This window comes from Chelonia mydas, chromosome 8, assembly GCF_015237465.2.
Source record: "Chelonia mydas isolate rCheMyd1 chromosome 8, rCheMyd1.pri.v2, whole genome shotgun sequence".
Taxonomy (NCBI): Eukaryota; Metazoa; Chordata; order Testudines; family Cheloniidae; genus Chelonia; species Chelonia mydas.
In genome coordinates, this window is record NC_057854.1 from 73,666,568 (window position 1) to 73,684,715 (window position 18,148).

The window sequence follows — 18,148 nt, forward strand, 5'->3', positions numbered from 1 at the left end:
AGAAAAACACTTCCGTACATGCTTACATCCCATTGACATTGTTGTCTTGACTCAGGATGCCTTCCCGAATTGGGGCTTTGTTGGTAGATATCCTTCTAATTTTACTTGTAGGTGGTGTTAATATCCACCAGAATAATTAACCACTTCTCTCTGTCCCACACATGCTGTGACATGACACTTCATTATAGCATAACAGCAGTAGTAAGATAATGTATGATTGAGATGACTGTTTCATTCCAAGCTGTTTTCAATGAATTCTCCTAAAATTACCGTTTGTGCAGCAGTTTCTCATGCTTAGTCTCAAAAGTATGTTGTTTTCCTTATTGATACTGGGATATCATCACATAGTTGTTTATCCAAAGGACAGAGAAAAGATGCTCTTTTGGTTGAGGTACTGGATTGGGCTCAGGGGATCTGGGTTCAGTTCCTGACTCTGCCACAGACTTCTTGTGGTATCTTGTGCAAGTTGCTTAGGCCAAAGTTTTCCAGTGAAAGTGCCTAAACTAAAAATGGCCTGATTTTTCAAAGGTGCACACGACCTGCTGTTTCCATTTACTTCAGTGGGATGTGTTGGTCCTTGGCACTTCTGAGATAGGCCACTATTAGCTTTGTGTCCAAATATAGGTTTAGGAACCTACCTTTAGGCACCTAGGTTTGAAAACTTCTGTGTTTCTCTCTATGCCTCTGTTTCCCATCTGTAAAATGGTGATAATACTTTTGTACCTCGCCCAGGTGTTGGGAGAAAATGATCATTAATGTTGTGAAGTACTTGGATTCTGCATTGCTGGTGGGAGTCATATAAGAACTGAAAGATCCCTCCCATCAACTGTTCCCATCCTTGCATTACTCATCTACCTTAAGAGGGCATGAGGAATTCTAGAAGGTCTGGTGGCCTCTGTTGGGGCCCCAGTGCCTGTAATTACTACTGTTATGCTTCTGGTGCATAACATTTAAAGTAAGTGTGGTTTGATTATGCATAGCCAAACTCACTGGCACACTTCTTTTTTTTTTTCTTTAATACCCTTATTTAGATTTTTTTAAAATTCAGGTTAATTCAATATTATGAGTTAGTCTCTGCTACAAAAAAAAATAAAAATTCAAAGCCATGATTCCCACAGCCACCCATAAGGTAGCCACATTACATACACTAAAGTTTGTATTAAATATAATAAGACAAAATACTTTGTGCAAGGGGGTCAAGTTAGTTTCATAGGAACCATAATTTGGAATTTCCTGGTTTATGTATTTAAAATCTCACTTGTAACATTGCATTGATGTCTTTTTGCTTTTAATTTAAAGAGTTTCTGGGTCTGGCCTAGTGTGTTCCCAGTCATGTAGGACATCTGGGTCTGATTCCTGGTCCTAGTCCCCAACCTAGTTTGTTAGGTTGTTGGGAGCTATAAGTCCTGCAATAGCAGCATACTTGAACCATGTGATAGAGTGTGCCTAACATTGCTCAACAGTGGCTGAGCCAGTTGATTTAAAGATCATATTAACAGACTTAAAGAATGGTGTGCTTAGGTGGGGCTGGGAAGAGGAGAAATGGGAAGAGAGTCTGATGACTCAGATAAGAATAGAATGGATAGCTTGAGTGGGTGAGCTGGGGAAAGAGTGTGGAAATGTCTGATCTTGAAAAGATTAGTATATTTTGATCATTTTATGGTAATCTGTATACATCTTTTTCCGTAAATTGATTTCCTCATTTTCAGACACTGCCCAGTGGTCATATTGTTATACTACATGATTACGCAAAGTGTGAATTTAAACTTTTTCTCTCTTTTTCCCTATTGCTTTCCAGAAAGCAAATGACAGTAAGTGGTTTACTGGACCCCAGCTGGTTTCACTTCTAGATTTAGTGCTGTTGCTTCCTGAAGGGGCTGAAACAGATCTTCTCCAAAACTCAGATAGGTGAGATGTAATCAGAACTAGAGTAAATCTAAATCTGTGTGTGTCTGTATGTATGTGTGTATATATATATAATTTGAAGATTGCCCATATTTTTATTTAATGACAAAGTAAGTGCAACTAAGCAAGTGACTGCTGCATAATCTATGAGGAGAGTTTCAGTTTGTCTCAGAATTTTAGAACCAGAGATGGAAATTATTAGTTAAATAAACTAGTTCCTCCCTGTGATAAGGTGCCCCCTGCCTGGGGTGCCCTCCTATGGCAGGCCATTGCATGGCATGCACATCTGCCTCAGTTTCCATCCAGCTGGAATCCATCCATGCAAAGGAATATTGTCTCTTTTAGTGGCAAATTCAAACCCTGATATAAAAAGTCACAGACACCTAAGAACATAAGAATGGCCATACTGGGTCAGACCAAAGGTCCATCCAGCCCAGTATCCTGTCTGCCAACAGTGGCCAATGCCAAGTGCCCCAGGGGGAGTGAACCTAACAGGTAATGATCAAGTGATCTCTCTCCTGCCATCCATCTCCACCCTCTCACAAACAGAGGCTAAGGACACCATTCCTTACCCATCCTGGATAATAGCCATTAACGGACTTAACCTCCATGAATTTATCTAGTTCTCTTTTAAACCCTGTTACAGTCCTAGCCTTCACAACCTCCTCAGGCAAGGAGTTCCACAGGTTGACTGTGCACTGTGTGAAAAAGAACTTCCTTTTATTTGTTTTAAACCTGCTGCCCATTAATTTCATTTGGTGGCCCCTAGTTCTTATATTATGGAAACAAGTAAATAACTTTTCCTTATTCACTTTCTCCACACCACTCATGATTTTATATACCTCTATTATATCCCCCCCTTAGTCTCCTTTTTTCCAAGCTGAAAAGTCCTAGCCTGTTTTAATCTGTCCTCATATGGGACTGGTTCCAAACCCCTAATAATTTTAGTTGCCCTTCTCTGAACCTTTTCTAATGCCAGTATATCTTTTTTGAGATGAGGAGACCACATCTCTGTGCAGTATTCAAGATGTGGGCGTACCATGGATTTATATAAGGGCAATAAGATATTCTCCGTCTTATTCTCTATCCCTTTTTTAATGATTCCTAACATCCTGTTAGCTTTTTTGACTGTCGCTGCATACTGCGTGGACGTCTTCAGAGAACTATCCACGATGACTCCAAGATCTTTCCTGATTAGTTGTAGCTGTAGCTAAATTTGCTCCCATCATATTGTATGTATAGTTAGGGTTATTTTTTCCAGTGTGCATTACTTTACATTTATCCACATTAAATTTCGTTTGCCATTTTGTTGCCCAATCACTTAGTTTTGTGAGATCTTTTTGAAGTTCTTCACAGTCTGCTTTACCTGATAATAAAACATTTCTTTGCAAAATCCCAAAGTAAAACAAGGTTACAATGCAGCAGCTCTTCAATGCCCTTCAAAGGTCACCCTTCCCTAGTCACCTGAGAGTCATTAACTACTCTGCCTCAGTTCCTTTAACCCCTGTTCTAGGGTCCCACTCTCCAGGCCATCTACCTGTGGGTGAAAAGTAGGTCTCGGAACTCTCAAGTCTTTTCCAGTAGCCCCCAATTCAGGTCTCCTGCAAGAGGGCTCCCTGCAGTGCTTTACTCCACCAGGCCGCCTGCCTTGTGAATCCTACCCCTGTTCAGAGGCACCTCCCTCTAGGAACAATCTTTTGTTCTTGGGCTCCTCCAACAGCCCTCCACTTGAGTCTTCTGCCGAGAGCTCCCTGCAGTGTTATGCTCCTCAGGCCTCCTGGCCTATGAGTCCTACCCCTGTCCTGCTCAAGGAACCGTCCCTTCCTTGTTTCTGATCCCAGCTTTCGCTGACCATGCTGGTCCTTCCCATCTTCCTAGGGGCCACTGCACAAGCCTTCTTGCAACTCAGCAGGGTTCGCCAGCTCTAGCCAGTCCTTGACAGTTTTCTGGAGAACTCAGCAGCAGCAGCTCATGGTTTCTGCTCTTACGGTTTCCCCTCACGCAGCTCTTACTTAGCTCTTCCTTCAGGGACCTCCCCCATAGGGCCGGGGCACCCTCTTTTAAGCCTAATTGGTGTCAGCTCACTAGTGACAAGTGTACTGGCCTCTTTCCTCTTTAAAGGGCCAGAGTCATCCTATGACACTACCCTTTCAGTGGAGTGCAGCATTGCGGTAGAAAAGGTCATGACTGTATTAAGTTGAAACTAGCATGAGAACGGCCATACTGGGTCAGACCAAAGATCCATCAAGCCCAGTATCCTGTCCTCTGACAGTGGCCAATGGCAGGTGCCCCAAAGGGAATGAACAGACAGGTTATCATAAAGTGATCCATGCCCTGTCACCCAATCCCAGCTTCTGGCAAACAGAGGCTAGGGACACCATTCCTGCCCATCCTGGCTAATAGCCATTGATGGACCTATCTTCCATGAATCTATCTAGCTCCCTTATGAACCCCGTTATAGTATTGGCCTTCAGAACACCCTCTGGCAAGGAGTTCCAGAGGCTGACAGTGCATTGTGTGAAAAAATTACTTTCTTGTGTTTGTTTTAAACCTGCTACCTATTAATATCATTTGGTGGTCCTTTGTTCTTGTATTATGAGAAGTAAGTAACACTTCCTTATTTACTTTTTCTATACCACTCATGATTTTATAGACCTCTACCATATCCCCCCTTAGTCGCCTCTTTTCCAAGCTGAAAAGTCCCAGTCTTATTAATCTCTCCTCATACGGAAGTCGTTCCGTACCCCTAACCATTTTTGTTGCCCTTTTCTGAACCTTTTCCAATTCCAATATATCGTTTTTCAGATGGGGCGACCACATCTGCACACAGTATTCAAGGTGTGGGCGTATCATGGATTTATATAGAGGCAATACGATATTTTCTGTCTTATTATCTATCCCTTTCTTGATGATTCCCAAAATTCTGCCGCTGCACATTGAGTGGATGATTTCAGAGAACTATCCACAGTGACTCCAAGATCTCTTTCTTGAGTGGTAACAGCTAATTTAGACCCCATCATTGTATATGTATAGTTAGTTTTATGTTTTCCAGTGTGTAATACTTTGCATTTATCAACATTAATAGCAATAAGAGGTTACTTACTAGTAACTATTGTTCTTCAAGTGTCACCTTTGTGCTAGCTCTTCTGTGAGATGTAGTGCCCTGGCATCGAGCTGCAGAACTACCTTGAATGATGCTCCTTCAACAGAAGAGAGCTCGTGCAAGGGTGATGTCATTGCCCTACTGTATATAAGGAAGTGCATCATCCCACAACAGTCTCAATTTCTTCTCCCTAACCGCAGACATTATATAGAAATCTGAGGCAGAGGGGAAGTTGGGCAGGTAGTGTGAGTGCACAGAGATAGTTCTTGAAGAACAAAAGTAACCTCTTTTTCTTCAAGAGAGTCTCAGTGTTTTCCCATTTGTGATAAAACAGTAAGGAGTGCTCCAGCAGGTGGAGGGTGGAAATGGAGTTCTTCACTAAGTATCGACTGGAGCACGGCTTTCCCAAACTGGCCATCAGAGCACGATGCTCAATTGAAGGAGTGGGTCTAGCACAGAACTCCAGGTTGATGCTTTGCTTATCTCTACCAGAGGAACCTGCCTAAGGCATGCTACTGATGCTGTGGTGGCTCTTGCAGAATGGGTGTTTAAAGCAGGGGGTTTCCTAGGTGGGATGTAACAACTGTATGTGAGTATCTGTTCCGTAGTGGGTTCTCCCTGGCATCTTTCTTTATATTGCAGATAACTTAATGGGTTTTCTAAAGAGTTTGGTCTTTTCAGGTAAAAACTGAGTACTCCTTTTACATCTAGGTAGGCTTCCAAGGGTAGGAATGAGGTCTGGGGAAGAACATGGGGAGGGAAATACATTGAGACAGGTGGAAAACTGAGACCACCTTAAGCATGAAGCTGGTATGGGGCTTCATGGTGACTTTGTCCTTGTGGGCCAGAGTATAAGGTGGAATGTTCAAAGCATTAAGCTAACTCACCCTCCTAGCAGATGTAATTGCTATTGGGAAGGCTGTTTTAATCACTAAGTGTGTGAGAGGGAGTTGCACAAGAAGCTCATAATGAGGGCCTGTCAGCTTTGTTGGGTCAAGATTTAGGTCCCATAAAGCCCGGGGCTCCCTAATTGGGGGGAATTTATTTACCATGCCCTTAAGAAATCCGGAGACCTTAGTATGGAAGATAGGATTCTCCTTAATGTAATTGTGGTGAGCAGATATTGCTGCCATATGAACAGCAATATGAGGAGGCTAAGCCTAAGTCCTGAGACTTAAAGTTTATAAAGTACTCTAGGATTGCATGGGCCCAAGCTCAGGATGGAGTCACTTATTTGCTAGTGTCCCAGATAGTAAACAGTTTCCAGTTTTGTTTATAGCAGGGTGGAGCCCTTTGTGGATTGTAAAAGAATGGTGTGAACCCACATATTAGTCAGCAGGTTATCCTTCAGGCTGCACGAGGAATATCTCTGGGTTGGAATGCAGAATCCTTCCTTACTGTTGAGACAGGAGGTTTGGAAGCAGAGGCAGCAAGTACAGTGATTCTCTGGCCAGCTGCAGAAGATGTGGCTGCCAGTGACGATGAGGTCACATTGAGGCTATTAATAGGATGTTGGCTCTGTCCAACCTGATCTTTATAACGCTTGGTATCAGGGTAATCGGAGGAAGACACATAGTAGGAACACATCTAAGAAAACTTTTGTCTTTGTGTGTACTTGGCATTTGGTATTTGGTGTTTTGTTTGACACACAGTGGTCTATTCTGGTTGTCTCCATATGTGAAATACTTGGGCTAGCCACCACTGGTTTCAAGCAGCACTTGTGTTGATCCAGGAACCTTCATGTTCTTCTTACTGGGAAGGTGAAGAGCTACAGAAGTTCTCCAAAGGGGACTCATGTGGCTCCTCTGAAGGAGTCTCATCCCATTTCTCAGCTAGAGGCAGGTCTTTGCAGTGCTGGTATCATTGCTGGCAAGGAAGGCTTGGGTTGGCACCAGATGAGGAATAGATGCATATGAGTGCTGAGGGAGGGCACCATGTTGGAACGGATACTGGTACTGAGGTCTGTGCCAGAGCTGGTATCTCAGCCTCCCACAGGGCTTTTGTGGAGCTCTGTACATAGGGCCACATGGACTGCTGAAGAGGACCCTCTGTGAGATCCTTCCATAATTTCTGGATCTGAGGTGAGGGAAGCTGATGAAGTCTCAAGATTTAAGCAGGGCATCTTCTAGATTCATCTCTGAAGGGGTCAAAGGTACCCCAAGGTGATTCTGGATTATGACTAGAGAAATTGGTATAGGCAGTCAAGCAGAAGAAAGGCATGCAGAATGATTGCCAGTAGCCTCAACAGCAGATCCCCTTTCAGGCCTTGAAGGTGTTACTGGAATCTGAACCCGAGAGGAGTCAGGTAGTCAGTACTGAGATGTTCAAATCCAGAGGAATTTGGAGAAAAACTGCTTGCCTCAAGAGTGTTCAAGGCCCTTAGAGGAGCAGGAAGGAGGAGAAGGATAGTGCTTCCTTTTTCTTTTGCCCTTTTTGTGGAGAGGTTTCATTGGGCCATCACATGGAAGGTTCTGAATATCAACACAGAGCCTTTGAATTAGAGTCTAGTCAGTTGGAAGTCAGTGCAGAGAGATGCACTAGGTTGACCTGTATTACTAAACAAATGGGCTGCTGTGTTTTATACCAGTTGGTGTTTTTTCAGGAACAAATTAAATTACTGTCAATCTTAATATAAATCTGCACTCTAAGTGATGAATTGTACATTTCTAATTCATAGGATTATGGCCTCACTAAATCTATTGAGATATTTAGTCATTAAGGACAACGAATACGACAATCAAGTAAGTGATGATTGATTTAAAAAGCTATCTTTTCAATTTAAAAACAATAGCTTTGCCAGTTCATGACAAAGTTAGCTGCTGCTGCAAAAAAATGTCTGTATTCAATATCCAGTGAGAATGTTTTTGTTAATGGTGGTCAGAAAATTTTGAAGTTTATACTGGTGAAAGTTAAATGCTTACTCACTATTTTTTCAGCAAGTTTAGTGTTGTTCTACCTCCACCAGAAATCCAGGTCAGCGCCTGTAATTCCAGATAATATCACCATAAAATAAAGTATATAGCCAGTATTCCAAAAATAATAAATATACTTATACTTGTGTACAGATAATTAGGAAGGGCTAACTTCCACCAAGCATTGTAAAACTTTTTAGATGGGATCTCTCTACAAACCTTTGAAGTTTTAGAATTGCTTCATTAGTCAAGGAAATCTCTTTATCATTTAGCTTTAAGTGGCATGGAAGAGAATTTATTTTAGTGTCAGGGTGTCTCCCTAAGCATTTTGACAACTCTGCATTGAATAGCTTTTGTTTTTAAACATGTAAAAAAAAAAATCCTGTATTTCCAACTCCTTCTGCAACTGCATTTTTGGTAAATGTCAATAACTCCACTGGATATTAAAGCCAAATCAGTGCTTCTCAGTAAGATCTGCATTATTGAAATAACATAAGGATTGATATGACTGTCCCAAATTAGCAAAAAATTGCAGAACATCTTAAACAATAGATATAAATTAAAAAAACCAAACACTCATAATGGAAGAGTTATTTATTATCCTCAGGTTTCCGAATCCTTCAACTAAAACAATACGAAATAGCTTCCTGGTACTTTCTAAGTTCATCAAGACCCTGTAGCAATGTTAATATATTTTGCATAATATACCATGCTGTGAAATCCCAACTCCCCATGTCAAGACAAAGATTTTCAAACAAAGCAGATGATATTTTGGCAAAAAAGGGTTGGGAGGGAAATGGGACTAGATTGTAGTGCTGTAATTGCTCCTGGCAAATGTGTTTTATTGAACTACTTTCTTAGGATAAATTTTGCTCTCTCTGAGAGGGAAAAAACAGTACATTATTTCCTCCTAAGGGCAACATGCTTAAGATTGTACGCCATTCTGATTTTGCAGATAGCTCTGCTGCTCTGGTTGTGGTCAGGGTTTCCACATCAGTTTTTCTGACGGCTATAGTCTGTGTTTAATCCATACCTCTGCTCTTATATTGACCTCTCTTTTTTGCATACCCTGTACCTTTTTCTGGCTGGCTACTTCATTGCTTTACTAGATATAGCCTGGAATGTTTCATGCATGAAGACCATTTACTAACCTACCTTACACTGCAGTTTCAGACAGAACACTATGTCTTAAATATGTATAAGCAGGGAATCAATACATTTCTTTCATGCTTTGATGTTTGAATGCAAATAATCTGGAAATTGTTACTATAGACAAGTGAAACCCTCCATCCTATTGTATTGTCCTAACTGAAATGGAAAAAGATAAACAGCATAAATGGTAAAGTATTTTATAACCATTTTGGTGTTAATAACCTACGGTGTAGACTGGAATTGTCAAACAATATTTTTTTAATATGTTCTCTTTAAGCTCTAACAGCTCCTAGCCAATAGCCTGAAAGGGAGAAACAATGCACCTCTCTATATGCTGGATTCTGGCTGTTTACAATTTTATATAAGTGGTAAAAGTTTTTACTCAACTTCAATTTAAAGCAAGATTTTACAATGTCGGAAATGTGATGAACTGTTCAGCTTTATCAGCAGGCCCATGACTTATTTTTCTCTCTCTCGTCTGAAGCAGTCAGCAATATTTGTTATTGGCTGTGCTATTTCAGATCAGCGTGGACCATGCTTATCATTCAACTGCTGTAGTAGCTTTTCAGTATAATGTTTTATGACTGACTGATCCGTTCTTGTATGCAGTCACTCCCATCCAGCTGCATCTAGATGGATCCATGTTCTTAGATAGCCAAGGAAGCAATTTATATTTCACAACTGGCTTAACATCAGGTTGCAGTTCTGAGCAGCTGAACTATAATTTCTTTAAGTGCCATAGCCTGCACAGCTTAGCTTCAGTATTGAAGACTGAAGAGCCATTGGAATTTTACATGTTTAATTTTCTTACTGTACTCCAGTACTGAAAAGGCCACTTATCCCCATAACAAAGGCAAGTCCTACTGACTGTTTTCCCCAAGTCATTAGTCACCAACATTCCTGCAATTCATAGAGTTCAACATTTTTATCATCAACCAGGTCTCATAGTAAAGGCTTTATTTTAAAAACTATTCCTAATATAAATACACCTTTCCTTCAAGCTAGTTTTCCTTATTTCCTAATGCCCTTTATATAGGAACCTAAAGTTGGGGAAAGTTCATCGGTCACCTTGCAGATTCTAAATTAGTTCCATTGAAGGGACATGACTGTAATGCTGCCTGTAGTGATTCAAGAATATTAATGCCAGCCTCAGGCAGAGACTGTTAGGAACCAAGGCACAAACCCCAAATTAGTTTTGAGTTTTATGCTTAGATTTCATCTACAAATTACCAAGCGTAAACTACTTAGGCACAATAATAGCCTTAATATGGAGTCACAGATATTGCCCTCTGTTACTCCGATCTGTCTCGCCACCCAGGTGAGCCTACTTTTGTGATAGATGGTTCCTTACACCAAGAATCACAGAAATATTCAGGTTACTCTGAGTCCCAAAGGACCAGTCATTTACCCCATGTCAGTTGCAGCTTAGATCTCACACCAAAGACAACACTTGTAGCCAAACTATATAAAGATTTATAAAATAGGAAGAAGAAACCAGAGAGTTATTTAAAAGGTTAAAGCAGGTAAACTTCTACACAAATGAGTTACGATCCTAAGTTTCAAAAGGTAATACAAGCTTCTGTAATCAGCAAATTTTGTATGTCCTTTAGGGCTAACATGGGCTAAGCAGCTGGGGATCTTTTGCTTTTACCTAGAAACACTTTGCCTCCTACCCCCACCCCAGAATTCAAGCAGCATAGAGATAATCAGCTCCTTCGTGTTAGGAATTTTTATCCCACTCTTGCCATGTGCTTTGAGTTGCAAACTCAGGTGATGGGAGGAATCCACTAGCATGAATCATCTTCACAGCAGACAAGCGAGGGAGAGAGCAGAACAACAAACATCTTTTGTCCTCTTTAACATGCCACAATAGTTTGTCTAGTGTCGATTGACCTTGCTTGTTGGGAAGGATGTAATGCCTTCTGTTGATAAGCCCTTCATGCTAATTAACATCTCTCTCCTATCTGGTGATTTCCACAGTCACAGGCTCACAATACAGCCACTCAAACATTACCTGACAATATGGGATACAGATGTTATAAGTGAGATTAATGCATCCAGCAACCCACAAACATTCAATAAAGTCTAAACACATTCTTATAATTCTAATACCTATTTTAACAATTCTAGCCCACAAGTGAGGCAGACTGATTCCAGATATGTATTTGTTAGTGTTCAGTTGAGACATGGGGACTCTGGTATGAGTGGGCACTGGTCTGAGCACTTCCCAATGACCTTTTAAGAAATTCCATTTGTTTCACTGTTCATACATTAGTGGTTTCACCAAAATCTACATACCAGTACCCCTAGTATATACTATTCACAGGCAAAAAATTGTAATCTGAAGTTAATCTGTAAATATTTATCACTTTAATGTGGTTGGGGAAGGGAACTTTGAGAACATTATAGTTCTGTAGTTTTTGGGTCCTGTATCACCACCAGTCTTCAGACCATATTTGGCCTTTAGTTACACACTATTATATTCAAATTCTGCTATCAGTTACAGAATTTGGAGTTATATAGGTGTAAGTGAGGCAGACTTTGTGTGCAATTAGAACTTAATCATGGTGTATCATTGGAGATGTAGTCCAGCTGGGGAACCCATCCCATAGAAAAGAATGGGGACATGAGGAACCTGAACTACAATTCCCATGGGGTACTGTGGCAGCATTTCTTAATCAAAATTTTTCAGTTTTTGTAAATTAATTTTTTTGAACCACAGTCAGTTTTCTGTGGCAAGTAGACACTTTGTGAAAAATTGTCAAGTCAAAAAACAAGTTCTGTCAAAAAAAGGTTTTGAAAGAAAAGTCTTGACCAGCCCCAATTGTAATCTTTCGTGTTTTTCTCAGTGACTTCAGCATCCGATTTGCTAAGTTTACCATAAAAACATTTTTTTCCTACCAGCTGATTTTGATATGCCACCTGGATTTGATAGCCAAATAGATTTTTTTTTTCTGGCTCATGCAACATCATCAGGAATAGATTCTGCAAGTCAAATTATGCCCTTAGCTACCTTAAAAAAACAACAATCCAACTATTTACAATACACATTACTAACAGAGCTGTCCCAATTCATCACCATGTTCATTTGCTAGTACAGTACGTTGTATCCCCATCCCCTGCCCTTCAGCTGTTTGTCTTTAGATTGCAAACCCTTCGGGATAGGGATTGTTTGTACAATGTCCAGCATAATCAGTGCACCCAAAAAGCAGAGTTTCACAGGTGTTAGCTTATGGCAGAATCTGGTTTTGTAGTGGGTACTTAGCTAATAATTCTGTTCATGTTTGAATTAGATTAGAAAATAGCATATTTTCTTAGCTGTGTTGCTTCTGCAGTGGCAACAGGAGTAAAAGTAGGAAAAAGTGAGCAGATCAGATTTTTACACACACAGGTAGCCAGATCCATTGGGATAGAACTTAGAATGTAAGTCTTTGGGGCAGGTCCCATGTCTAATTACTTGTCCACAGAGTACCTCACACTAGATGCAATATAAACAAGGCCCTATGCCCAGGTACATGAAATTTGCCACAGAATCTGAGCTTTTGCTTTAAAAATGTGAGGGAGGGAAAGGAAGTTTCCAACCCTTAAGTAAATTATTTCCACCAAAGGTAACCTTCCAAATGTTAACAAGAAATGTTGTCTACCTGAATGTGCAGAGTGACCACCTGAAGCAGTCAGAATAAGAGAGGTTGAACTACCCCAATCATCTTAATAGGTTGTTGACTCTGAAATCTAGGTATAATTAAAATAGCAACATTAATTATTTCATTGCCCATCATTTTAGCAGAAACCTACAAGTATAGTGCTTATCCATTGTTGGAATTACTAGCAGGGGAGCTGGGATGGGGAAATAGGAGTCCAAGGGCTTGTCTACACTACCGCGCAGGTCGAGCTAAGATACGCAACTTCAGCTATGTGAATAGCGTAACTAAAGTCTACGTACTTAGATCTACTTATTGCGGTGTCTTCACTGTGCTAAATCGATAGCTAACGCTCTCCCGTTGACTCTGCTTGCGCTCCTCGTTCTGGTGGAGTACTGGAGTCGACAGGAGAGCGCTCAGCGGTCGATTTATCGTGTCTATACTAGATGTGATAAATCGACCCCTGCTGGATCGATCGCTGCCTGTCGATCTGGCAAGTAGTGTAGACAAGCTCTAAGCCTTCTTCACCCCCCACAAAAATATCAAGTCCCTTCCAACTTAGCCTGCAAGAGGGAATGAAAGAATATGCACCTTCCCCATGTGCTGTAATCCTCAACTTACATGCCAAAAGCTCAACCTTCCTCTTATCCAGCAGTTTAAGCCTTCAGTTTTCTCTTGAAAATTTGATAGTGCAATTAACATGAAATAGCAAAAATAAAACAAGGAATACTGTGCTGATTGTATTATTTCCAGTAAAAGACCCCGTTTTAGTTTATCTGAAGCTTGCTACATACTTCAGTATTTGTTTATTTAGGTTGGTTACATTTTCTTTCATAACAGAGTGTAGCATATGATGTAATTCTGTCTTAGTAGTGCAGTGTTAACGGCCCAGTTTTGAGAATAATTTCAACTCTGGTTTATAAGGAATGTAAATGCTGCTATAGGAACGCAAAGGAAGTTAGGGGGTTCAACAGCTAACTTCCTGTTGTGCATGTCTGCACAACAGGATGAGTAAATCCTTTTCCTTCCTGGACCAGCAGTTTAGGACAGAAACTCTGTTCTACGGCTTAGCTAAAAACTGATTTCTAACATTTTTTCTTTTCCAATTTGAACAGACTGGTATATGGACCGAACTTAACAAGATTGAGCAAAATTTCTTAAAGCCTTTGCACACAGGACTTAATATGTCAAAAGCACATTATGAAGCAGAAATAAAAAGTAAAAAGGGAAATAGACGAGGTTGGTTGTCTCCATTACTATCCTTTAGATGTGTCCTTTAGATGTGGAAATGGTGTGAGAAAAATGAGTGAACACTATGTAAGTTGTATTTTAGGTAGAAGTATTTGAAATATGCTGGGTTCAAAATGATCACACAACAACCCTGTAGATACCATATTTGTCATTAGGAACTACTTTCATAATGTAATAGGGGTCAGAAGCCAAATCTGTGGGCTTTGTTTTCATTACTATGCTTTCTTCAGTTTTTCATCCAATATGGACTATTTATCAATTAAAAGTAGCCATTATTCAGGGTCTGTTTATTTCCAAGTGCACATACATGTAAGCCTTATGGAAGCTAATAGAAAAATACATGTGATTCGGAAATTGTTTCAACATGAGTGATATCATGTGGACATTCAAAAATTGCTCTGCACTGCTACTTCTGACTTACTGTTCATGCAGCCTTCAGAAGCAATGCAAACCAAGAAAGGGGGATGGATAAAATATGGAGAAGCTAGTAGCCTTTGCTTAAACAATAAAATTAATATCTAAGTGGTAGATAAATTAAATCATGGCATCGGACCTTCTCCTGCCATCTTTTTACATGTGTAACTATCTATTATTCAAAGAAAGTTGTATAAAAAATGGATGACAGGATTGTGCTGTGGGAATTCTTGCATTTTTCCATTTTATGTGATTTGCAGCTTCATAAAATTGTCTTGTACTGCAATATAATATACCTCTTGCTATTTTACTATAGTACAAGATTTATCTTTTGAAATCCATATAGTAATAGTTCATATGCAACACTTACTATAGAGAACAGCCCAATAGCTTAGTAATGCAGTGACCTGCTATATGGAACACTGAAGCTATAGGAGCCACCTCAGGTCTACATTCTGTTAGAATTCAGCGCTCTCCATTCTTAACTCTTGACCAATCAGTGGATATACACATTTAACAATTTAGAATTTATAACTGTAATAGAATGAAGATGTTAATTTAAAAATTAGAACACTCTGCTGCTCTATAATATGTTCTTTTCTTTTGCAGAATCTCACAATTCTAAAGCAGTTTGTTCTGTAACAGTTGGCGGGGAAAAGATGCCTAACATGACCACTGAAATGCAGCTTCAGGTAAGTTCATACCTTTTTCCAAAGTTATGCAAATGCATTTAGACTGTTGTTGTTGTTGTGGGGTTTTTTTGTTTTTGTTTTTTTACCTGAAGGCAAGTGTACATTTAGAGCTGACTGGGGGGGAAAAAAATGTCATTGTGCTAATATAAATAACATGAATTTTTCTTGACATTTCAGGTTCTACATTCAGCTCTTTTCACATTTGATTTAATAGAAAGTGTTCTGGCCCGAGTAGAAGAACTCATTGAAGTGAAAATAAAAACCATAACATAACAAATATTGGGGGTCAAATGAAGCACTTGATGTTGTAAATCCTAGTGGGTTTTTAACTCTTGCAGTACATTAAGACACTGGTCATTATGACTTTACTTGAAAGAGACGTTATCAAGCTTTAAACAAGTCTGTTGAAGAATTATTTATAAAAGGCTGCTAGAATATTTGCAACTGCTGTTCTTTACATGTCTTATTACGTGTCTTTACTGTAGAATCTGATTAATGGAGATAGTCAATGTACTAATTTCAACAAAATATCCCAAGTTACCCTCTCATTGAGTTTGCTGCAGTTTTGCTAGTGTTTGCATTTGCTTGGCATAAGATAATTATATTTTATTAACCTTTGGAGAAGAGAGGATGTTTTTGGTGTGTAGAAATAGCCTTATGTTTGCATTACCTAGAACCCAATAGTTCCAAATGTTTGGAAAGTTTTGAGATCCACAGACGTGTAAATACTAGGTATTATTACTGCAATTAATATTGCTAACCATACTTCTAGATTAATAAAGACTGAGTGTAAACCAGGACTATCCATACTGGAGATCTGAGCGTAGGGATTTGCGGACAAGGGGAAGCCAGGCTTCAAAAAGCACCTCCAGGACAAAACAAGATAAGTTTTAGAACTTTCCACAGTGAAAAGTAATATACATAAACAAGACAGTAAACATATTTTTTGTAAAGAGAAACAAGAATACAATTCAGTGCATAAATTGTTAATTCATAATATGGTCTAAAATATATGGACTTGGGGGAGAATCTACTCTAGGATCATTTTGATTATTCTTATCCTCCCTAACTATGAAGAATCTCCCAAAGAGGTGTTTAAATGTTTTGGAAAATAACAGATCACTTTGCAATCAAGCTAAAGGTAAGGCACTTGCTTTTTAATGCTGTTTTATTTAAATTGCCCAAATTGTAAAAACAAAACATACATAGGGTTTTAAAAAAAAATCTCTTAACTTTTCTCCAAGTTAGCAAATTTGGTATAACTCACACTGTCTAGCATTGAATATCACAATAAATGTTATGTAAATTTTCATTTAATGCATTAATTATATACACAAATATTTTTTAACTGACCATTTTTTGTATAGTTGCTGTATTTTTTTTGAACAGACAAGAAAAACATTTGTATTTTGTTTAGAAATGTAACTCCAGAAGTTTTGAATAAATCTAATTGGTACTAAGTTAGATACAATCCAACTGGATCTTGTGAAGCATTTTCCAAACTGGACTCTGGTCTATGATCTGGGCTTTTGCCATTAGCATTCTGTAGCGAATGTTGTCTATTTGTGGTTTGCAGGTGATCTTAAAAGGAAAAAAGAAATATGTGCCACTACTTACAAATATTTTGATTAAAAGAGAATTAGACAGTTTGGGTAAAGAAATACTGAACCATTTACTCTTAATATAGTACAACTGGAAATTACAAAGAGACTGAGACCAGATTCTCTCAACTGGGTGTCTGGGGGTGAGGGAGAAACAAAGGTAACAGGGTAAGCCACCTTGGGGTGCCAGGCTGATCCTGCAGCACAACTTAAAGCAGCTGTGGGACTGATTTGTTCATATTCTGATAACATCCCACAAGGGGTTGTTACAGCTGCTAAGGATTAGCTAAATATGGTTGCTCCCTGGCCACCCCTCCTGCACTGGGGACAGGGAGAAGTGAAACAGCAGTCATTATGCATGTTGTACTCCAGCTGGGGTTCCCCAAATTGGGGAGTCTTGAGGTAGCGTATTCAACTGGTTTGAGGCTGCTTTGCACTGGCAAACTAGTGCAAGTTGACCACAGCAGGGGCCAGATTCTGGCCTTAAGATTTAGAACTGTATTTTAATGGCCACAGATAGGTCTGGGCCTTGTGCTAACATCATCCCTTACATGGAACTCCCATTGAAGTCACTGGGACATTAGTGAAGATCAAGTGCAGGAGAGCTTCAAATTTGTAGGATCAGCAGTAGGCCTAATTTTATTTAACACCTTTGCAGTTAACACTGAATTAGGATATGGTGCAGAACAGATTTCACAAAAAGCTAGAGGTCTGATGTACAGTGGTTACTATTAAGATGTCAACATTTAATAGTTGTCACACTGTAGTACATGAGATGCCACAGTTATTTTATAGACTCTAGAATAGAAAATAATTGCAGTATCTTATGCCAGACTATTGTAACTTGGTAAATGCTAATTTTGTATACGGTGACCACTTACGAAAAGGATAAATGCAAACTAATATCTGGTTTGCTGCTGTTCCTTTTATTTTTGGTACATTATCGGAGTGCTGTTCATACTATTATAATTAATGTTGATTCAACATTTCTGTAGAAAAATCATTAAATAGCTTCTGCATATGCATTCATCTTTTCAAAGAAAATTCATGTTTACTTAAGCATATAGGATGTGTGGCAGTTGCACAGATATAAAGAACACAAATGGCTCTGTTGTAGTTGTTAGTCTATAGAGTAGATTTATACAAGTAAATCCATAATTGATTGAAGTCACCAAGCTGCTATAGCCTTTAGGTTAGTAATTTACTTTAAGAAGATCTTGAATATTTACAGCCTGATTTTGATTTCATGCTAGTTTTACACTAATCAATGAATGGAGTCACTCCAGATCTACAGTGGCAAATGAGAGCAGAATTAGGCCCTAGATCTCTGTCATTCATCTTTATACATGCTCATAAGACCTTTTTAAAGCTATTGTTAACAATAGTTTTAAACAAACGTTTAACTACAACATCAGACTTTGGCTTGTGTTATTAGAACAGTAGGTATTGTCAGGACTCTGATCAACGTAACAGTAAG

At 39.3% G+C, this 18,148-nt stretch overlaps 2 protein-coding genes across 11 annotated transcripts in view; one reads left to right on the forward strand and one right to left on the reverse strand.

Annotated features, from left to right (window-relative positions):
- Positions 1-17,696, forward strand: part of GLMN (glomulin, FKBP associated protein) — a 46,113-nt gene extending 28,417 nt beyond the window's left edge. For all 3 annotated transcript variants that reach the window (XM_037906458.1, XM_043521367.1, XM_007058876.4), the window contains exons 15-19: positions 1,799-1,908; positions 7,686-7,749; positions 13,829-13,952; positions 14,988-15,070; positions 15,248-17,696. In XM_037906458.1, the coding sequence (XP_037762386.1) occupies positions 1,799-1,908; positions 7,686-7,749; positions 13,829-13,952; positions 14,988-15,070; positions 15,248-15,343 (477 nt within the window). In that variant the 3' untranslated portion in view covers positions 15,344-17,696. The remainder of the gene's footprint in view (positions 1-1,798; positions 1,909-7,685; positions 7,750-13,828; positions 13,953-14,987; positions 15,071-15,247) is intronic.
- LOC102941321 (protein SPO16 homolog) overlaps positions 16,523-18,148 on the reverse strand; it is a 97,035-nt gene continuing 95,409 nt past the window's right edge. For 7 of the 8 annotated variants that reach the window (XM_037906443.2, XM_043521366.1, XM_037906446.2 and 4 more), the window contains one exon: positions 16,523-16,651. In XM_037906443.2, the coding sequence (XP_037762371.1) occupies positions 16,532-16,651 (120 nt within the window). In that variant the 3' untranslated portion in view covers positions 16,523-16,531. The remainder of the gene's footprint in view (positions 16,652-18,148) is intronic. The other variant, XM_037906444.2, reaches the window with a different exon arrangement.